Source organism: Anopheles coustani, chromosome 2, assembly GCF_943734705.1.
Source record: "Anopheles coustani chromosome 2, idAnoCousDA_361_x.2, whole genome shotgun sequence".
Taxonomy (NCBI): domain Eukaryota; kingdom Metazoa; phylum Arthropoda; class Insecta; order Diptera; family Culicidae; genus Anopheles; species Anopheles coustani.
Window position 1 is genome coordinate 70313294 of NC_071289.1, and position 22047 is coordinate 70335340.

The following is a 22047-nucleotide window of genomic DNA, read 5'->3' on the forward strand; positions in this document are numbered from 1 at the left end:
AAACGGTATTTGTATATTTAATTTATGTCACTAAGATCTAGCTTCGTTTTGCCACGGCTTACACATTTTGTTATCGTTTCCTATTTTGTCCTCAACAAATATCCACCCTTTAAAGGCATCTCGTTCGAAAGAAACGGAAACGGAACCGGGTAAACGATCCCCAAAAGCCCCACCGCGGTTCGCCATATTACGCTAAGTAGTTCATTGTTCGCTCGATTTTGTTTGTTGTTTGTCGTTTTTTGCTACGAATTATGCTACTCGCCTCTGCCCCCGAGGACAGGTGCACTATGGAAGACTAACACGAAATTGCACTTGGAGGCAAGCTGCACCATTTGTCGCTAAAGTACGCAGCAGTCCCAATCATATATTCGACCGACGGTAATTGTCTGTTACGCTGCGGAAAGTAGCAGCGGATGGATGATAACATTAATATAGGGAAAATATACTCCAACAGCTCCAGTTCTTTTAACCAAAACGAGAAAAATAAAGCAAGCTTTGTTTGGTTCCTAAGCCTCGCTGAAGCTCGCACGGACTGGCAAGCTGCAGCAGAAATGCGGTAGTCCGGTTTGAACTAGAACCAAATATCTATTTCCTTCGGTTTGGCTGTTCGGTCGTTCTACTAAATGCACCACAAATTTCATCCGTCCTGAACTAATAGCCTGCTACGGTCTCCGGATCACTTTTGGCACACGGCTTGATACGAATATCCTGACAACAAAAAATCCTATGGCTACTTTCGATATGCCTCCTTGTATCCTAATCTGAAGTACTTCTAGCACTATTTAAAGGTTCACAGGCTTCACAGGCTCGCCGTCACGTTCGCCACGACCGGTCGGGCCCAGTCGGGGAACGATAGCAGCTCCGGGTACACCACGGTTCCCCACGTCGGAAAACTGCCCCAAATGACGAGCAGCGTAAATATCGACGGGCCAATGCCGGCCACCGCCATATCTTTGATGGCGATGTTACCCACCCCGGCCACGATCGCGTTCGGGGGCGTTCCTACTGGCATGTGGAAGGCGAAACTGCATGACATGGCCGCCGGGAACATCAGATACAGTGGATGGATCTCGATTGCGATGGCCTACGGGTAAAACAAAACAGACATATTAGAAGACGAAACTTTACAAAGGCTTCCTCCTCTAAACGAACATACCATCTCGGCCAGCACGGGCAGCATCACGTTGCAAATGGCCACATTCGACGTGAACTCGGTCAAGATCTGCGCAGTGAGGCAGACGACAAACAGCAGCAACAGTGGGGGAAGGGTTTTCAGACCGGCTAGCGATTGTCCCAGCAGGGTCGACATACCGGACTTGTTTCCGCCCTCGGCCAGCGCAAAGCCACCACCGAGCAGGAAGATAAGACTCCATGGAACCTTCTGGTTGATGAACTTCCACGTGATCAGTCCGGGGGTAGCTTCCGATGGGAGACGACCTTAAAAAATGGTAAGGAAATGATATGAGTGACGGTCCGGTCGATTGCCTTTCAATCGTGGGCTCACCTGGGTTTGAGGTGCAAAATTTGAAACAGCGCCAGTTGGCCGGGATCATAAAAAGCGCGATGACAATAAACATGGCCGGTGTTGCATCCTTGATTTTACTACAAATAAATAAATGGGGATACATTCGAGGTAATACTAACTTTCATAAACTCATGCTTTTTTGCGCAACTTACACAGTGTCTAAAACATCGGCCCATCCCTTGATAAATCCTGGCTCGCGGGTAAAGAACAGGACGACGGCCACGACGAACAGAAAGGCGACACTTTTTTCGTGCGAAGTCATCGGTCCCAGCTCCTTGTAGCGTGTCTCAATTACACGTTTTGCCACCCGCTCACCTTCCTCACCGATATCTGCTGCCTTAGCCTCGGGACTGTTCGGTCTGTTAGTAGCGACAACGGAAAACATGGTTAATAGCCCTTCCGAAAGGAGATCGGCACGTGTGTAGAAAGGTTACCTAAACATTCCCATGTAGAGCCACTGCAGGTACACCCAGGTGAGGAACGTGTACAGCAGCATACCGGGGACGTTGTAGAACATAAACTTCGGGAAATCGATGCCGGGTGCTTGCGGGAAGCGGCCCTCGTAGATACCCTTGAACGTTAGGTTAACACCTGAACCGACAATAGTTCCGCATCCACCGAGGGTTGACGCATATGCCGCCCCGAGGAAGTAGCAGAGTGTTGTCTTGGTCGGTCGAGGAGGCCTGGTTAGAATTAGAACGAAAATCGAAGGAAAAAAAAATTGGTGAGATCACGTCGTGGAGATTAAAAACTGCATTTCCATTGACAACTCACTCATCATCCTCCTTCTGCTTGCCCAGCATGCCTTCCTCCTCGCTCGTTTTCTTCTTACGTTCGTACATCTGGCAAAGCCCTTGCTGCAAAAAAACAAACGATCAAATTAAATTACCTTACGATCGATTCTCGGAAGCGGGCGTCACCGCAATTTGCCGTTCGGCACTTACCGACTCCAGCTCCTCTAGCACAGCTTGCATAATCGGACACATCATGGCGACGGCCGCCGTGTTGGAGATCCACATCGACACGAACATCGTCACCACGGTGAGGCCAAAGTTGAGCCTCCGCTGGCTGCATCCGATCACCGAGATCACTTTCAGGGCGACACGCTTGTGCAGGTTGCAGAATTCGACGGCCAGCGCGATAATGATGCCACCGATGAACATCAGCATCGTTTCCCGCATGTACATCATGCACGTTCGGTCGGTTTCGAGAATGCCCAGCAACGGGAACAACACGATCGGCAGCATGGACGTCACGGGCAGCGGGAGAGCCTCGGTGACCCAGTACATCGACATGATCAGCACGACAAACATGCACCGGTAGGCGGGCGAATTGTCGATGAGGAACACGAGGGCGGCAATCAGCGGCGCGAGGACGACCACCAGCGATCGCCAGTAGGCGCCAATGAACTTCGTCGTTCTCCGGCCGCATCCGACGCGCGGAGCAGCCATCGCTTCGCTGCGGGAAGCGGATACCGAAAAGGGAAAGAAAAAACATCCATTAACGAAGGGCCAAGAACGAGAAAGTCAATTACTCAATCAATCTCCTTGCGGGCCTCGAAATCGAATTTCGAACCAACGCCAAAGGAGAGAAAGGGCTACTTACACTGCTACCGCATCTTCGAGGGCTTTCTGATCGGCCATTGTATTTCCAAAAACCGGACCCTTAGCTGATCATATATGGTTCAACCGCGACCGCAAACTGGTCCTGCAACGGAAAAGAAGCAAAATAATTGGTACAAGTAATGACGAGTAATAAGGGACGACGACGCTATACTGGACAGAAAATTTCAAGTATCTTTTACAAATGACGTTGGAAAGTTCTGTCAGACCTGGTATACTTTTTTAACGTCAATTCAGTCGACCACGAACTGTTTTCCAATTATCGTACAATCACAACAATGACCGGCACCGGCTCTGATCAAAATTGGTTTCGATGAAGCCCGCAGGACATTGCCCTTAACACAGCGTGCGTTCGCGATACTTTCTGGGCAAAGTTATTGCGTATGTGTACAGGGTTGAAAGGTTATCAAACCAAATTTAAATTCCAAACAGTTTCAGCGAAGCACGGTGGACGCAAATCGAACAATTTCTGTGATTCGCCGGAGTTGGGTGTTGTTGCTAGCGAAGCGATTAGGTAACACAATTATTGACGAACTTCAATTGTTGATTGTTTCACAACGACCTGGCTTTAGTTTTTTTAATCTAATCGCGAAGATAAGCCTTACGTCAACTCGAATCAATGGGCTGGCGAAGTGTTTTGATTTATTTCTTTACATTGAATGGAACCAGGAACGATGATGGACCACAAATAGAAAAACAAAATCAACGGGTCTATCACATACGGGGAAAATTTGTGGCTACTAGATACAAATGTTGCAAATAAAATATCTCTTCCACGGTGTGATCCGGATTTGAATCAATTCTCTAACTGATCCGGATTTGAGTCAATCGAGGACTTCCTTAATCGCTTTGGTTTCTTATTGCCCTCGTCTTAACTAAGAAATTTCGGTTATTGTAACAAGTATAATTTTTATAAAACTTTGTAGCGTAGAGAATAAAGTTAGAACATCAATATAGCTTTCATAGTGCAGTAATTCTGGTGTTGAAACAGACCACGACATTAGTATAATCACCCTTGACAATTAGTATATTCACCCTTGACGACAATTATACTAATGTAACCTGATTAAAATCACAACAACATTTCGCGCAAGGATATTCCATAGAACCGTATTTGCTATTCTCGAAGTCTGAATAGAGTATAACCTTTTTAAATAGTAAAGCTACATAAAAAGTGGTAAAAGATAAAAAATATTTGAAATTTTGTCGTTAAACTTTTAAAACATTTCCATACTTATTTTCGTTGAATTGTGATTTTGTTTTTCAACATATACCAGGAACACCTCGTTCAGCATTTTTAATCCTCCATTTTTGGAGAGAAACAAAACCTGACATCGTGAACAAATCCGAAAAATTGAAATGGGATTTTTTGTACGAAACACCAAAAATTGTCTTACAGGCCGGAGTTGCCGGACCGGACTTTGCCGATCCCTGTGCTATCTATATATTCAAAATATTTAAAGCCAAACCCAAGATAGCGACTTCCGAAATAGACAGTTTATGAATTCCGATATCAAGTCTTGTTCGATCTTGACGTTGATCCTGACTGTAATACTATTTATAGTTGAATACTATTTATAGTTTGATTTGTTATTTATTTATAGTGAATACTATTTATAGTTGTTCACAGCACGTTATGAAAAACGTGTTTTCTATACTTTTCGATAAATATGTCATTTGCAAAACCCAACAACAAATGTGAGCTTCGAAGGTTACGTCTTTAAATGTACATAACTGATACTCACAATCTGCTTTCCAGGTTGAAACAAAATGCAGCAGATGTAATTACGATCGTCCATTACTGTCCATAGCAAATGGAAAAGAAATCATGATTTACAAGCCAACTCATCAACTCTTGTACAGCCACCGTGCCCTCCTATCTTCCCCCTTTTCTCTTTCCCTCTCTGAAAGGCGTTCTTTGGAATGCAGTTCCTAGAATTGCCTTGTGGCTAGTAATGGGAACCCTTACGGGCTATGTTGATGCGACATACAAAGTCTAAACAAGCGTCGCAGTCGCCATCGTCGTCTTCTATGTCAGCAGATATCACAACAAATGCTATTGCGTTCCTTTACTCTCGGCGCAAGTGGGATTTTATGTCCGCCATGTGGAATTTTACCAACACGGAAGTTTTTCATTTTTATCGATAAGCTGGAGCCCACTATCAGACCGCTGTTTGTGGCGTTACATGTCAGCATGTGCAAAACTCCTTCTATCGTGGATGGCAATAACATTGCTCTGCATAGAGGACTACCGATTTATGGCTCTGGCAAACCTGTTTCGCCTGCATCGTTGAATCGGCTTGGAAGCTGCGCCTACCAACAGTGACACTGAACTTGACCAAGGCACTGCTTGCCGGGGGCAGGGGGCGCCCTGGGAGCGACTGTTGGTTTCAGTTTTTATTCAAAAACCAGTTCCTCAGCGAAGGTATCCCCAGCAACCGGCTGTTAGCTCTTGTGTCACCTGGACGCAGAAGCAATCTTTGCGTGGTCTTATTTGCATGGTAATGAAATTCACGGCAGCGAACGGCATACTACCGGACCCATTCTTCCATTCATCCCAGATAGGAGATCGATGAATTCGCAAACTTCGAGTTCCGGAACTCCAGGTTCCAGGTGTGTAGAAACCGAAAGTGTTGAAACGCAATCTTCTCGCTTATCAATGGCGCCGTGCTGTAGCGTTTACTTCTGGGAGGAATGCGTGACAATGCGCGTTTCAAAGGTCTTTCTCGTAGAGATTAAACCGAGACGCACCAAGCGAACCAACCTATCTGGACTCCGGACCTGACGCTCTGGAACCGCAGACCAGTTGGCAGGTACTTGATACCCTCCAACACATTGTTTGCCAGTGAATAATGAATTAAAATGTCCACTTAACACATCGCTGCAAAGCAAACGATGTAGCATTTAAAGATTCACTCTTCGCCCCGAGTGGGCCGACTCGTTGGTCGCGATAGCGCTTATCAACCAGATCCAAACATGGCGGACCCCCCCGGCAGGAAAAGGAGGAAGTTGCCGTACCCTGTTTACTCGCACGACTGTGGAACGCGAGATGAAGCTAGTTCGAAACATTGTCCGCCGGTTCGAATGGTGACATAACGGGTCTGTGGACAGTGGGGATTTTAAAATATTTAATGAGAAAACATATTAGCAGGCAACTAAGCATCATTCCATTCACCATAGTCACTTTCACTACGCGCTTATCACGCGCGGTGACTTTACGTGCGATTAAACATCGGGCTTCGTTGGGACTTAGATTTGATAAAGGTAAACCCCGGTCAGTGGTGTTAACGAGGTACATTAAACAGTGATTAATTTGGATTTAGCAAACCTCGATGTTTTCCTGATCGCGATAGCCAAAGACCGCAAGGGGAAAAACCTTTATCTTATCAATGATCGATGGCTAAAAATATGGTTTGCATCGAAATCCTCCCGAACTTGCTCTTGTTGAGGAACATTGAACCTTCTTGAATGCTCTAGAGAGTTGGACATTGGCCCTTGGGTGCATTTCTCAGCTGGTCCATGATTGACTGGTAAATATTGACCATGAAAATCAGTCAACGCCCGATACATGTTTCGGACTGCTTTTCCTTTAACCCTGTCGACGACTCCTCAACGGTATTGCTGTGTTTAGCACCCGGGGAACTCTAAAAATATTCATTATTCTCATATCCATCAGTAGGAGAAGCAGTTGAATGAGAAAAAAAAAATACCCCAACATCAGCATCCCTCTGTCCGAAAAGGACGTTCTAGCATTATGTAGAAGAAAAAAAATTTGCTAATTGACGTCAATTTTACTCCATCATCACCAGTTTTGTGAGGAACAAAACAAAACGAAACATAAAAAACATACGTCGATATCGATTCTCAACCAACCCAACCACCCACCCGAGAGGGTTCGAGCCGGTTCCGGGCGCAAGGTGCGTTGTGTGCAAAGGTCGTTTCGCAGAACCAACGAGTGGTTACGCAACCAAAGTGGGGTTCCGTTTTTTCGGTGCTTTAAAATAGCCAAAACGAATCGAGTCTGCCGATAACATAAGTCAAAAAATTCTTTCCCCCGGGCCAAACCGGTATACCGGGATTGAAGTGGGAATCCGTGCGCCGAAGGACTTCCCGACACAAATGGGTCACTGCTGACGCCCGCCCGACAGTGGGCTGACAGTGGCCCGTCCCTTCGTTTCGGCGTGTTTTACCTTGCGTGTTTGTTGTTTTTCCTTTGCCAAATCATTTTCCCATCCGGCGCACAACCGGACTGATCTTGAACGATGCTAGCGACCAATAGTCTAATTTTAGGATAACGCCAGCGCAGCGCCGAGGACGCAATCCGATCCCTGGTCGGCGGTCGTGAGCGTCTTGAAACTTATCCCGCCCGCAAAAAAAAAAACAAACGGTGGCAGAAATGGAGGGGCACGCAGGCCAGAGAGCGGGTGACTCGCGCGCGTCAATAATCACGTGTAGTTTCGCAGCTGAACTTGATCTACCGTCTTGCGTCATGCTGCAGCGAATGGTTGATGTCTGTAACAACCCCCAGGCTGGATTTTTTTTTTGTTTTTGGCGATGTCTTCAACACTCGCCTGTCTTCCGGCCGGGTGTTATCTTCAATATTGACACAAGACGAGCCCGCACTACGTGACGTTCCAGCTCCAGACAGACGCCGCCGCAGTAGGACTTAGCTCATCCAAAGTTGATGAGTAAATCAGGAGCCCACCGATGGCGCCGCTTGCGGAAGAAGGCCTGCCTAAAAACAAAAACATAACGCATACACAAACAAACGCTTCAATGCAGTATGTTTGCAAATATCCATCGTCCCTGTGTGTGGCCCCGTTTGATCGAACTGGCTCGCGGTCGATCGTGAAGGTAGTACGTGATCAGCTGCACGCTACGCTTGGGTGAGGGACTTTTGGTGACCGCGTGGCTTGCTCGAGAAAATGGAAAAAAGAACATGCTCGGAAAAAACGGACACATCCAAAGAAAACTGGTTCCAGAGCAATGCACTTGGTGCTGGATGTACAGGCAGATACACATATCCACATGCGTTATTTTCTACATAAACGCCATGCGGTGATATCCCGAAACGAAAAACGAGATAACGGTGAACCTTGGAGGAACACACGCAATATTTTATGTTGTTTGTCTAACTGTATGGTTGGGAGAGGGTTTCCTCGCATACCCAACGTTCGGAGGTTCTAGGTAACAAAGATCATATCGCAACCCAAATTCCAAAACCAAACCTAAAATGATTGCCCAACGTTTTAGAACAAATATTCGAGGTTAAAATTTCGACTTTCGATTCACACTCTCAATACGACACAGATTGAGATGTAACGCCACAAAGGACGCGCGGCAGTGCACCGAATCACTTAGACCCGACACGTCAAGTGGAAAATCAAACATGGATCCATCGTCTTATCGTATCCGGCGAGAAAACAATTGCCACGCCGTGAACCTGAAAATCGTGCCCCAAACCAAACCGAACGATACCGAACGGGCTCAAGAAAACGTGCCTCTTTTCGGTTATGGCCTGCTATCTGACGCTGCTGATAAAATGTGACCGATTGGCGAACGAGAGAAGCATCGCGTGCGTCACATAAGCGATAAATCGATCGGCAATAATTTTCCACGACGTGACTGGGTCATCTCGTTCGCGGGGGCGACCGTACATGGCATGCGTTTTCCCGCAGACCACGACCACGATGACGTATTTAGTGCAGGAGCGGTTTACTGTAACGTTATGTAACGCAAGACCATCACGAGCACCATGATCAAGTAGCCTAAGTAGTGCAGCATGAAAAAAAAGGCACACTTTTTTTCCAACCGTCTGGTACGCTGACGTTGGCAACGATCACACAGCACGGCAAAAGCCGGACTTTGATGACCCACGGACATGGGTCAGGGATCGACCCGGGGAGCTATCAAATTCACGCCCATTGCGTTCGGCCTGATAACGCTCGATCGTGTGATGGAGGGATCGGGAGCAAACAAGAACCATGTTTTGATCGTCCCTTTGAAACAACATTGAAATACACGACATGGAACAACCGATGGCTCGTGGCTGTGTGCCCTCGGATGCAACTCAGAATATCGTTAACAGCAGCGTTAATGGACGTTAATTACGCGCCATGGAGTACGACCGACTGAGGCCAACCGTATAGACTCCTGGTGCCTTCCACTATCCTCGTGGCCAACGCTGACGGACGAATCGCTCGAGTTGTACTGGTCCACTTCCACAGCTATTATAATTACAGTGATGGGCATATGCGTAACACACTTGTGTGTCAATACCACCGACAAAAACATACTCACAGCTGTGGAAAGTTTAAATCTCCCAAACCTCTTCCCGTTAGCGTCATTCTTCCCAAACATTCTTCATTCTCCATGTTTCGCTTTGAAGGCCCTTTCTTCCGCGCACCGCTGCAGCATAGAGAGGTTTTTGTTTGAACAACCATTCGCTTTCATTTCCACCTCCTCCCTTCCTTCCAAACGTTCTCGAGAATGCGTCGCTGCCTCGCAGCATCCACGATCAAGATCACCAAGGGAATGGAGATATTTTTAACTAGCCCCCATCGGTGAAGTTATTTATACAGGGATGATACTCTCGACGCTCTCTCCCAGACGCGCGCGCCCGCCGCTGCGTGTCTTTTGCTAACTTCTAAACACACGTACTCTAGAAAAGCACCTCCGCGTGACGAAGTCGTCGGGACTTCGGACGCCCACTCGAACCACACGCCTCCAGCTTTAGAAAAACTATTACCGATTCCGATTTTCTCAACCATCACAATGTGGTTGTATTTTCCGTTTTTCTAAAAAGGTTTTGAACTGGCACAACCGAGCAGCAGCACTTGAGACAACACACACGCGGCCAAGGAATAACCCAACTTCCGTCCCCGGGTGCCGAAGCCCGAGCGGTGGTGGGTTTGCGATAAGCAGACGTATTCTTCAGTCGACCCTAAACCACCCCATATAGCCGCATAATAACACACTGTCGGGACCCTGTTTCGACTGCGCCGTACCTTTTTTTTCCTCCCTCCTCTCTTGGTGCCTTCCGTTTGTGTTCGCCCCTTTTTTCAAGGTGCAATTGCAACTGCAACTGAAGCACTTTTCTTTCCGTCTTCTTGCCTGCCAACACCACCGTGCGGCCACACGCACACACACACACACACTGATGACGCTCGACGTATGCACCGGAGCACCGACTTCCGGGACCTCTCGTGCGCTCGCAACCGTCCGCTGCAGTCAACCGAACCGGACTGAAGTGCGGTCTCTGCCTGCCGGCCGCTCGAGTTGCCGCTCAATGGACGGTGCTTTGGTTGTTGAAGCGGCTCAGCGTGAACACATGTTGGCGTGTGCGCGACCACCATCACCAACATCTACGACCACGCGTGCGTTCATGCGCTACGCCAGAGATCTTGCGCGGAAAGTCGCGGGACGATTTTATCAATCGAAGATATCGTCCGCTATCGGACGGCGAGGTCCAGCCTTCCATTTAGCACTTTACTGGTGTTACTGCTGGGGACAAACAGTACCACAAAAAAAAAAGATTAAATCCAGCAGCTTGCGCAGTGCGTTAAACGCAGCGCAGAATTCCGTTGAAACTTTGTCGCGCAACACACCACGTGTTGCGTGCGCAAGCGGGTCGCGCGCGCGTGGTTTTTAAATCCCATGCATGACATCGTTATGACGAAAGAATTATAATTCTTTGTGCAATGGATGAGCTAAGCGCCGGGCGGCATTTCGTGACGAAATAATTTGATGCAGTTGCTGGCTTCTCTTCACTCCAAGACAAAATTATTCAAGACAAATGAAAGAAGTAAATGTGCTCATATATAGCAGCATGTGAAGCGAAAACGGTAAGGTATTAAAAACTAAAGTCTAAAACTAAACCAAACCGGGACAATATTAAGGTACACCAAATGAATTGCACAGAATGCAATTTTTAACGCCATTATGAAGTAAAATATGCCACAATATTCAAAACTTCCCTACGCTGAGTTGCTTTACTTACTGAAAATAAGCCAGTAAAGCCTCGATATAGTATCGATCTATCGAAAGAAGATTTACGAACATTTGATTTTCGAACAACGTGATACTTGACTAGAATAGACACCATTAGTTGAGTAACTGATTAATCTCAGGTATACATAAAGAAATCAATTTATAGTACAACGAACCAAAATTTAAATTTTGAAGAAGTATAAAGTTCAACGAAAATACGGCATGGTAAAAATTGTTAATAAATAAATTTCAAATATTTTATCTCAAAAAATTCTGGCGCACTGTTTCGGGTCCTTTTTCATCATATGACCTTATTCAGGAAACATATGCCGACCCCTAGTATGGAGCACTTGATGAGACCATATCAATTCAACGCAACTATTGACAAATTATCCCATAAACTTTTTCCACGAAAAACGGGATAACCGGAAATGAAAATTGCGAAATTGTAAAAGGCATATTAGAACCATGTTGTTTTGTTATATTTAATAAAATGATCAAGGCAAGACTTCTTTAATAACGTGAAAGAAACAAATCCCCAGACATTCGTAAAAGTTTATGGTATAAAAGTTATGAACCGACTAAATTCAAAGTATAATTAACATATTTTAGTAACTAAAGAAGTGCAGCACGCTTACTTACTAAACTGGTTAACTCGACTTACTTAAAACCGACTATAGACGCTGTCCAATATTTTTTAATGGAACAAAGCCCAACTAATGGCAATTAATGTGAAGCTTTATAATAATTGTGTCAAACTCCTTCTCGCGTTGAAACGGCACTTTTCCAATTTCAATACGAACCAATACACTCGAGTGCCGTGGAAAAACTGACCCACTGATGGCCGGTTCGAACGAACGAACGGCCAGCAACGTCCCTTCTGCACGTTCCTTCCTCGCCTTGCCTGCCGTATCGATTCCTGGCGGCCATCGGGAACGCTGTTGCATGCCGCGTTGATGATAATTCCATACATTCGACATGTTGAACGCCTCGCCAAGGGCTGCACCGTGCCCTTCTAGCACCGTGGCCATCGGCGGTTCTTTATGTGGCCATTCGAAAGATGAATGATGGTAGTGTGTGTCGGTAAAGCGGCACGGTCCAGTGTGCTGATTGATAGGAGACACCCCACCATCATCATTCTCTGGTTTCAATGGCGCAACTTGTACGGTCGGAAAAGTCCCCTACACCTTTTTCCTAGGGCTCATCACAAACGATGGACCGTTATCAGTCGAGAAGCATCGAAAAAAGAGGGGGTGGGGGGGAACGTCATAAACACAAATTTGGTTTGGTGAAATGAAGTATATTGCTGCTTTTCCTACTGCATCGTCCTTCTCGTTGTCACCTTCGTAAATATTGATTGATTCATTGTCAGGTGATCCAGCAGGACGAAATATAAACTACCTTCTCGTTAACAATAAAATTAGTGCAGTAAAAAAAAACAGGACCTTCACTTCCCTTGCGTGTCACTGTTTTTTTGTAAGGTCTATCCTCAATAAATCCGTTTTCATTGAAACCGAACCCAGCCAACCAACACGGGGTTGCGTGACATTGGATGTCCTAAATTATTAACTTGCCATCCTGGTGGCACGAAAATAATTACGAATGTCGTTTACCGATCGATTTCGTGGCCGATTCACGGTTGTGGGGTTTGGGGTTTTTTCTTCCAACTGAAAGGGAAGTGAATGTAGCTGGGAGGGTTGCATTAACGGTTGAAAAATCGAACAACTTTGACCTTAGACTGTGCGCATGTTTCAAGGATTAAAGTAAACATCTCCTTCTTTAATGTGTAGGCGTTTGATAATGAAATTTGCTGTGACATCGTTTGAACATTTTAATTTTGACACAGCAAGAAAAAGAGTACGTCACGAGGTTCGAGGAAGACGTGGAACGCAAACCCGCATATTGCGCGGATACTTGAAAGAGCCCCGGCTCAGGCGTGCGTTGCAATCCCTTCGCTGGGACATGTTCGAAACGTGTAATTAATTAAATAAATTCTAACCCGGCGCGCCTAATCGCATTCGCGCCTGCACCGAAGGCGAACCAAAGGATGGCAGAATTGTTTGGGGATTTCCAACTAACAGGCCAGGGATGCTGTTGCTTTCGGTAGGATCTTCGGCCTTAGGGCCGGGGACGAACCGGGATTGGTATAAAAGATATCCCGGCGCCGAATGCTGGTATCAGTCATCTGTTAGCTCACAAAGCCATCACAACAGGCTTCAAAAGCAGTCTAAGTAACGGTTTCCAACTACGAGTTTCTAACCTTAACGGTAACGCAACCCCCAAAACAAACACATCACATACAATGGCTTCTTACAAGGTGCTTACCAGCGTGCTTGTTGTCCTGCTGGTCGTCCTGGCCCTGACTGGACACGCTGAGGCTGGCTACAGGAAACCCCCGTTCAACGGCAGCATCTTTGGCAAGCGTAACGGCAATTCTGTTGGTGAGTAGAGCAAAATTTGAAAAGCGTACCAATTAATCCGCAGGAATTCTAGAAGATTAATCTCACCTTTCGCTTTCAAGACTACGAAGGTAACGCCAAGGTCCTCTCCACCATGTGCGAAATAGCAGCGGAAGCCTGCCAAAGCTGGTTCACCCAGGAACAGAAGTAAACTCCGCAGCCCACCCTCCGCATTTTGCCCACACAACCGGTCGCCGAAGTGCTTCAGGAACCTTTTCTGTACGCCCCAACCTATCCACATATTGACTCGATGTGAACGAAGAAATGTAAAGAAAACAAATCATCAAACTCGTAGTGTGAACTGAAAAGTGTCATGAAGCTTTCTATTCCGGAATAAAATGTTTTGTGTTAACTACCAGTGAACCAGGTGTTAGACTGTGTATCATTCTATCGTTGGAATTGAATAAATTAACATTTAAAAGCACCACGCTGTTTTGAAAAATTATACCTACCGTTTAGAGATTTAATTTGAAAGATTCCCTTGTTTAATTTGACAAACTATTCGGAAACGCAAATATCTTCAAATTTGTCTTGTTTTAATCTTTTTGATGTGCAATAATGAAAATATTTTTTTTTGTTCCAGTAAATGGTGGAAAAACACTTTATTACTTCTAGTCGTTCGTGCAATACAACATCCTAGAGTGGGTCGACATTAAAAGAAAAACAACTCTTTATGTCAAACATCTTCTTTCCAGAATGAAAACATAAGTTATGGAAACCTTTCCAAATCATGAATGAGAATTTTTTTTATTGTGCTATGTTATCGTCATGGCTCTTTAAGGGTTAAATCTACACTATTTCAATTGCTTATCTTCTTTTATACATTTTCTTTTTCAATTTCGGAACTTGAATATCATGCGGAAGAGAACTTTACTTAAATGTTATTGGTTATCTTTTATTCATATCACAATAGTAAAATAATAGCAATACAATGGACTTGTGTGAAGACGAGAAAAATAAATCACATCCACAGATTGAGGTGGCCAAAGGCTCACTCACGGCAGTTGTACGAAAAAACAGGACAGACTTTTCTCACATTCCTTTGCATACACCTGTGGGCGATTGGTTGAAGCATTGTCGTTATTATACGTGGTACGAGGAGGAATTCGTTACAATCTGCGTTTACGTTAGTACATTTCATGTTCCATACGAGTTAAGGAAATATTTTAACAACTTTCCGTTGCTTGGTGGTCCTTTGCGTAAGTTAAGAACCATTGTTTTGATCTTCGATGTATTCTAAATTAATTGACTAAATATATATAGAACGTTTTTAGCACAAAGACCTCGTTTTCGGTGTGCAGTGTAAACATTCCGAGGTCAAAGAACGACCATTCAGTTCCAAGAGCATGAAAATGCAAACATTTGTAAAGCAGTGTAAAATACAAACTTTAGTAGCAACACAACTTATGTGGAACGAACTCGGAGGAAAATAAATGCGTCCTAAATTCGAATGACTTGCCGGTGGTGATTAGTTGATCTCGCTCTCTCCGAGCGGATGCCGTCTGCAGGATGGTGGAGTATATGATTGTGTGTGTGTGTGTGTATGTGAGTGAGTGGCTTCAGGCATTAGATGATGCACCGTGGCCACCAGGCACTTTTCCTTGCTTGCGTAACTCAGCAACGTACTTTCGAAGGTAGGTCATGTAGTCTTGCATTAGGGTAGTATAGGCCTGAAACGAAGGGGGAATGGGAGTGAAGAATAAGTGCATAGCTTCTTAAACGAAGGTGAGGGGTTGATACCTACAGTATCTAGAACGTAGCGTGGGATATAGCCCTTCAGATCCAAGCACAGTAACCACTCGAAAATGCAGTGATCCTTTTGATTTTCAAGTTCTCGCATTGCCCAGCACGATACTTTATTTTCCCCACTGCAAGAAACCAAAGTGAAATCAATGTTAAAAGGTGTACATTGAAGGTTTAGGTGGTCATTACTTACCGAATATATTTACTAGTGGCTGGAGCCCCCGGATAGTCTATACTGATTGCAGCACTAACGTACACATTGCTTCCCTTGGAAGAATCACGCACCTCACGCAATCCTTCTCGCTTCCTCCTTGGGCCCTTGGCACCGTTCGATTCATGCGATGATCCCTTAACTTCCTGATCATCCGTCAGTGCGTCAGAGAAGACATCTTCCGGGTCCGAAGCGCCACCACCACCACCACCAAGGGCAAAGTCCTGAGCACCCAAGCTTTTGCTGAGCGTTTTAAAAGCAGTCTTATTTCGAGTCTCCCCAGCAGCAGGTTCGGTATCTTCCGCGACTATCTTCAGCTCACCGTGGGATTGACTCATTTTTGGAACCGATTTGGAAGGCTTACCGTCCGCATCGCTTAAACGTTCCTCTTCCTCGCAGTCATCGTCGTCATCGTCGCTCTGCTCAACCGATCCGAGCCCTTCGCGCTCTTCCGTCACCGGAGATAGGTTGATCAGCGGATTCGGCAGCAGGTCGACGCCCTCGATCACCCGCCCATCGCGGCACAGATGCCAGCAGCGGAGGTTAACAAAATCGCGACACTTTACCACGCCACCACCGCCACCGACCGTCGCTTGGTAGGAAATGTCCGTGTGGCTGTCGATTTTCTGTTTGCGTAAATCGAGAAAAAAAAACCGTGATGGAAGTTGTCATTTTTTTTTCAATAAATGTTTACGAAATAGTTACCCGAATGATCTTCGATTCGAGCAGCGTCGGATTCCAGTTCGGGACGTCCTCGATTTTGTAGAACAGCTCCTGCAGTAGCTTCCGGGCGGGATAGTGAATCTTGGCGGTCAGCTTGTAAACTTTACCAATCTTATCCTGCTGGCAGCTCTGAATCGTGTCGCCCTTGGTGGTAACCTTCTCTATCTTCCAGCCGTCCGATTCGAGCAAAGTGTACGCCTTCCGCACGCATTCCGTGCCCATCTTCCGGAACTCATCGTCCTGCATGGTGCAAGTACAAACAAACGGCAGAATGTAAGCTTTGCTTCGGAACAAAGAAATAATTTCGTGGATAGTTTTGTAACATCCAATCGGTCCAAAATCTACAACACAACTGATCCTTTCACTTGGAACTCGATCCTTCGACGATGGCGATACCGTTGGGCGCTTGTATTTGGAAGGCAAATGTATAAGCGTGTATAAAATATGTACTCGTTTCGAAAACCGATGATCTGGACGAGTTGATCAGCATTGTTAATGCGGTCCGATGTGACACACGGGACGGTTTCTTTTTCAATGTCAATGCGAACGATTATCGAACTCTTTTGCATCTCGCCCCACACAACCGGCCACGGGATTATTGATCACTCGCCGTTTTACCTCTATCAGGGTATAGCTATCGCCCAGAAAATGACACACAACATCATGCCCGGTGCGATCCCCGGTCACTTGATGTTTTCGGGAGCTGAATAAATTTGCAAAGAAAATCTTCATCCCCCGCCATAGCAGACCTGTCGGTTGGGGTTACGGATCAATACTGAACCGCGAACTGGTACGAATAAGATCCGCTATACGCCCTACTGGGACAATTGAACCACGAATTCAATCGAGAGCTCGCTACCGCAAAGACTATAATTCATCGTCACATTGGTGCTGCTAATTGAATCAATGCAGTTAATTGCCGATACAAAGATCGCTGCGGTTTGTTGCGTTACGTTACTAATTGGTGTCCGTTCCCATACCTGCGCATCTTCCTCCTCGTCATCGTCGCTATTGTGGATCGAATCGTAGGGGGAATAAAAGTTCCCAATGCTTTCGGTTCGTCCACCTACGGAAGCACGCAAAAATGGATCCAACAGGGGTGTGCGGGCATCCATCGAGCCGGGATTTGTTATAGCTGGATCGAGGAGAAAGAATGCACGTTAGCGAATTGAAACAGTCTGGGACAGAGTGACGTACCGACAAAATAATTTCTAGCGTAGCGTTCTTGCGGGATGACTCGACAGTCTAGGAACCAGGCTTCGCCCCATGCAAGGACAAACGAAACCACTACCAGGAGCACCTCGAACACCGGCTGTTGTGTCGCCGGCCACTGGAAGAGGGGAAAAGCGACCTTCGTAAGCTCAACATGTTTGATATCGATGAGACGAAAAATACACTTACGTTGTACAAGAATACTTTACTTATAAGAAAACCACAGGAACTAGTTGTAGAAAGCTATTATATGAGAGAAAAACGAAAGGCATATTAGATAAACCCTGTCCACTCGGCTATGATTCTTTCAATCGCCGGTAACCTTACCGCTATCACTAGCCAGTGGCTTATGCTCAGCAGACCGTAGAATAGTATGAGAAAAATAAACCTTACGAGGGCGGCAATAACGACATCGAATAGTGAGGTATCGATCTTATAGTGAACGACCTGAGTTTCCAGTGCGTGCATCACATTGTCACCTGTGATCTGGAAAAAGTGTCAACCCGGGATAAACGATTGTAAACTTTATCCAAGCAGCCACCGACTCGCGAGCATAGAAACGTACCACCACACATATGATCCATAGTAGCGAGATGAAAACGACGTCAAATGTTACGAATAGACAAAAGAACCTCCGGACAACCGACATGCGGCCTTGCTCCATGTATCCGGCGATGAAGTCCTCGCTCAACAGGTTGACCGTGTGCGAATGGGAACGCGTCACTAGAAAAGAAGGGCGGGAAAAATAATAAGTTTAACCATAAGTAAAGTATCGTTTCACGATCGCAATGACTCACTGCCTATTGCGGCCATTGGCGGACCGCTGCCGTATCCCTGTGCTGCATGCATTAATGATTGGTGATGAATGGTCGTATGTGTTGGGCGCAGCAGTAACTGTTGCTGCTGCTGCTGCTGCTGTTGGGTAGTGTAGAACGATTGTACCGCTGTTCTGATATCATTTTCGTCTGCCATCTTAGTTCGGATACCATAAGAAAATGACTGGCAAACGCTGCTACCACATTAACCTGCCGGAAGCTGTAAACAAGACAAATAGAAATTATGTTATTTATTTCGTAGATGATGTGCCTAACTCGTTCCTCCTTTTTGCATGTAGCGTACAATCAAATAGTAAGCGAATAATTACATGGGAGAGGAAATGAGAATTTGTAAAAAAAACTGTGATTTACATTATCGAAAAACTCTAGTTACACCGTGCTGGTGATAAACAAACGGATGTGAGAATGTTTGAACACGTGCAGCCAGAAGGTTAAACTAAGTTTGCAGAAGTGTAACGATACCATTAAGATATAGAACATGGAGCAAACACAACAAAAAAAATTTAAGGACCAAACGAACACGACCCGCAACACAAGGGAATCTCTTTGTTGTTAATTCCATTATCATCGTTTAACTTTCCGCCCTTTTGCTCCAGCGGTACGCTACAAACAAATAAACCAAAGGTGTTTAACTAGATTGGTGCGATAAGAAAACGATGGACATATTTACAAGTAAACCAACGCGATCAGCCAGCACCCATACACCAAATGAAGCATAATAACAATCAAGTACCACGGGTAATCCAATGCCTACTGTGTGACTCAACATTAGAACAGTGCATTAACATGCTGGTACAAATAATGCCCGCGCGCGTTCGTGAGGGCTCCAATTTACCATTCGCAGTCAATTTGCCGCCAAATTCGTTACCGCTAATCGGTGCCACTGCTCATCCGCGCAGTCTCACAGATTCGCTGGAGCATTCGATGCCAATTTGATGCCCCCGGAGGTAATCGAACTGCTAGAAGTATTTGTTTTTTGTATGACGCTGCTCCTTCGGCGTCGGGTGGTTGGCAAAAGCGATAAGATACAGCGTAGAGACTACGTAGCTATCTGGGTGATTAATTCTACCGTTCAAACCCGCGTTCAGGGCACACAAACCATCCACCGTAGAAAAGAAATCCGCAAGAAAGTAGAACGGTCACGGTGTCTCACTGATTGCTGGTTTGCTGCGATTTGACCCCTTCGTCGTTAGACAAACAGGACTCGGGCGGCGAAGCTGAACAAAATGAACAGCAGCAACAGCAGGAAAGATAGCAGACACTTGAACACTTGCGTGCAGACGACTTTCATCTTTCGTCGTTTGGGCGTAGCTTTCTTGATGGGCTCCACTGTGAAGCCGATGCGAATGGACTTTTTGTTTACGTATTTTCTATTCGCGGGATCACCGGGATGACGATGTTGCTCAGAGTGTATTACTTCCGCAATGAAGCGCACGTAGTTTTGCTTCCGCGTCCGTTTGCTCACCAGTGTGTCAGCATTCGTTTCGGGGTTGTACACAACTCTTTTGCTACGTTATCGGATGCGGAAGATTATCGACTGAGACCACTTTCAACGCAACTTCTACGTCTTTCTCCACATCTTCTTTGCAGAAGAGTGAGTGCATCAAAACAAAAATGAGGAGAGTTTGACATTTATTCATATCTGTCATTTTGACGGGAGGAAACGAAAACGCTCGTTTTGAATAGCTCGTTAGATGTAACATTTGGCTTAGAAATTCTTCGCACTTTGTTTCACATGCTTGCTAACAATAAAAAGTGATTAATTCATATATTTTTTATTTCACTCAAGCTGTCCGCAGCCCAATGTTTTGACTTTATTTTCGTTACTAGTACTAATAGTAAAATGTATTGTTCATCCACGCATCATCACAATGCTTGGGGCCCATTCCTATCAATAGCATTATAAAAGTTTTATGAATGTTTCATCCATGCATGCCTGGCACAAATATTTCCTTGGGTCCGCAAGCTTGGTGCAAATCTTGTGCATTAGCTGGCCACCGCAAACACTGCAACCCACCATCTTCATTACATTTCTAGCGTCCTTAGTGGAAGCTAGAGCACAATCAACAGCCGTACACTTTCTTTTGTGCAGATCTTTAAATGCTCCCGGTTCGCGCTCCCACGAAGCATCCCGACTGGGGACAAAGATTCCACGCGGTGCCACATAATTGTTGTAATCTTTTGAGAAGCAAATGGGACATTTAAAATCGTAGCCGGCAGAAAATGCGAAGTGCTGTACACATTCACGGTGCATCCGGCCGGGTTCACAGTCGTCCCCACCGCAAGTCCGTATGATCGCGATCGGGTTGTAGTCCGCATCAGTTGGGCGGGGAAGAATCTCGTAGCAAATTTCACACTCATTATATTTCGTTTGGAGTGGTTTGCTGTATTCCTCTGGTAGATGCTGGTCACAGAACGACTTGTATTGGCCACAAAACTGTGTAAGACACGAGTTTTTGTAACCGCAGATATAATGGAACCATCGATCGCATCCATCAACGCAACACTTGATGGAGGCTGAGGGATGGCAACAGTACGCGCACTTTTTATCGCGATACTCGTAAAAGCTATTTATAATATCGCGTATGAGGAAGCCTGTGATACCCGCCGAGTTAACACCCCTTTGTGGAATAAAGGTGCCCGAGAGCTAGAATAGAGGAAAACAGTCACTTAGTTTATTTTCTGGGAAACAACTGCAAGCTTAGCACATACCAAACAGAAGTAGTGGCACCTCAAGTTTTCGGTCGATTTGCATTCCTTCACGATAAATTCCCCGTAGCGAGCCGGCTTCCATTCTCTCAGAAGACATATATCGCATGGATCATCTGTTTTCTTCTTCACTACGTTCAGCTTAAACTTGGGGTCCGTGCAATAGCTGAAATTAAACGTATTTTGTGTTTCCATACTTGAAAACGCCTACTCCGCCAATTCTAATCACTTTTCGTGTGTTTGCTTTTCGGAAACCGCTTGTTTTGACTCGTTCTGACAGCTCTACAAAAACATTCTGCAAACTAGGGTTGGAAAATAGGAAAAGGATTCAGTCCCTCATCGGAGCAATTCAAATTTAAGATTTGCTTTCATGAAGAAATCCGTGTAAACATTGCAGAGTGATTATATTGCATCTTTAAGTAAGATGTGTAAATGTACAATCTGGTTCTGTTTTGTTTATCATTGCAATAGAGACAAAGGGAAGGATTCGGAGAATCGTCACGATTACTCCTCGATGAGGTGGTTCTTTTTATCCTTTTCTCATCACTAGTTTCCACAAATCGATCGACAGAGACGCAGTTTTGGTTTGTGCCAAACCGTTGTATGAAATATTTCAAAATAATTTGTTTCGTTGCGCTTTGCGTGCTCTGACCATTTGAGTACATATTTTTCCAGATGAATCAGCCCGCCGGAATGGAGGATTACGAAGAGATGACGCAGATCCAGTGCATGCGGTCTGGTTGTACCAACCAAACTATCGACAGTATCGACTGGGATCGAGAGTTTTGTAGCAATCAATGTGCCGTGTTGCACTGTCGGTAAGAGGAATTAATTACGCTGCTGGTATCCTACAAGGTGAATTTAATTCGGATGTGTGTTTTTTTCTTGATAGGGATATTTTTGAGCAATTCGTCAAAGAAAAAATCGAAAACTCCAGCGAATAGCGATCACAGTCATTTTCGGTGGAAATGTATACGCTTCATCTTAACAAGGGCAAACTGGAGAAGAAAGGGAAGAA

The 22047-nt window shown here is 45.4% G+C and overlaps 4 protein-coding genes across 4 annotated transcripts; 1 reads left to right on the forward strand and 3 right to left on the reverse strand.

The window, feature by feature from the left end:
- Positions 1 to 13571, reverse strand: LOC131267545 (protein I'm not dead yet-like). The gene is made up of 9 exons (XM_058270451.1): positions 13462 to 13571; positions 3131 to 3232; positions 2470 to 2983; positions 2300 to 2382; positions 1960 to 2208; positions 1678 to 1884; positions 1505 to 1602; positions 1157 to 1437; positions 1 to 1084 (listed from the first exon to the last, which is right to left on the reverse strand). Exons 2-9 carry the CDS (start codon positions 3166 to 3168, stop codon positions 800 to 802), a joined length of 1755 nt encoding a protein of 584 aa, XP_058126434.1. The 5' UTR covers positions 3169 to 3232; positions 13462 to 13571; the 3' UTR covers positions 1 to 799.
- LOC131267546 (neuropeptide SIFamide) lies at positions 13439 to 14025 on the forward strand. Its single transcript, XM_058270452.1, has 2 exons — positions 13439 to 13577; positions 13658 to 14025. Exons 1-2 carry the CDS (start codon positions 13439 to 13441, stop codon positions 13744 to 13746), a joined length of 228 nt encoding a protein of 75 aa, XP_058126435.1. The 3' UTR covers positions 13747 to 14025.
- Positions 14026 to 14526: 501 nt separating this feature from the next.
- Positions 14527 to 19884, reverse strand: LOC131267489 (steroidogenic acute regulatory protein-like). Its single transcript, XM_058270377.1, has 11 exons — positions 19156 to 19884; positions 18282 to 18519; positions 18050 to 18207; positions 17812 to 17970; positions 17674 to 17727; positions 17470 to 17602; positions 17253 to 17407; positions 16255 to 16512; positions 15532 to 16175; positions 15340 to 15463; positions 14527 to 15265 (listed from the first exon to the last, which is right to left on the reverse strand). Exons 2-11 carry the CDS (start codon positions 18454 to 18456, stop codon positions 15155 to 15157), a joined length of 1971 nt encoding a protein of 656 aa, XP_058126360.1. The 5' UTR covers positions 18457 to 18519; positions 19156 to 19884; the 3' UTR covers positions 14527 to 15154.
- Positions 19885 to 20032: 148 nt separating this feature from the next.
- On the reverse strand, positions 20033 to 21265 carry LOC131263807 (PHD finger protein 7-like). Its single transcript, XM_058266067.1, has 2 exons — positions 21033 to 21265; positions 20033 to 20967 (listed from the first exon to the last, which is right to left on the reverse strand). Exons 1-2 carry the CDS (start codon positions 21222 to 21224, stop codon positions 20221 to 20223), a joined length of 939 nt encoding a protein of 312 aa, XP_058122050.1. The 5' UTR covers positions 21225 to 21265; the 3' UTR covers positions 20033 to 20220.
- Positions 21266 to 22047: the final 782 nt, after the last annotated feature.

Coding starts and splice junctions, on each gene's coding strand:
- LOC131267546 (XM_058270452.1), top strand. CDS start 13,439: ATGGCTTCTTACAAGGTGCTTACCAGCGTGCTTGTTGTCCTGCTGGTC. Junction 13,578..13,657: donor GCGTAACGGCAATTCTGTTG/GTGAGTAGAGCA, acceptor TTCGCTTTCAAG/ACTACGAAGGTAACGCCAAG.
- LOC131267489 (XM_058270377.1), bottom strand. CDS start 18,456: ATGGCAGACGAAAATGATATCAGAACAGCGGTACAATCGTTCTACACT. Junction 17,603..17,673: donor GTAAAGTATTCTTGTACAAC/GTAAGTGTATTT, acceptor CCCCTCTTCCAG/TGGCCGGCGACACAACAGCC. Junction 16,176..16,254: donor TCGAATCGAAGATCATTCGG/GTAACTATTTCG, acceptor TTACGCAAACAG/AAAATCGACAGCCACACGGA.
- LOC131267545 (XM_058270451.1), bottom strand. CDS start 3,168: ATGGCCGATCAGAAAGCCCTCGAAGATGCGGTAGCAGT. Junction 1,603..1,677: donor GCCGATGTTTTAGACACTGT/GTAAGTTGCGCA, acceptor ATTTATTTGTAG/TAAAATCAAGGATGCAACAC. Junction 1,085..1,156: donor TGCCCGTGCTGGCCGAGATG/GTATGTTCGTTT, acceptor TTTTACCCGTAG/GCCATCGCAATCGAGATCCA.
- LOC131263807 (XM_058266067.1), bottom strand. CDS start 21,224: ATGGAAACACAAAATACGTTTAATTTCAGCTATTGCACGGACCCCAAG. Junction 20,968..21,032: donor GGTGCCACTACTTCTGTTTG/GTATGTGCTAAG, acceptor CCTCTATTCTAG/CTCTCGGGCACCTTTATTCC.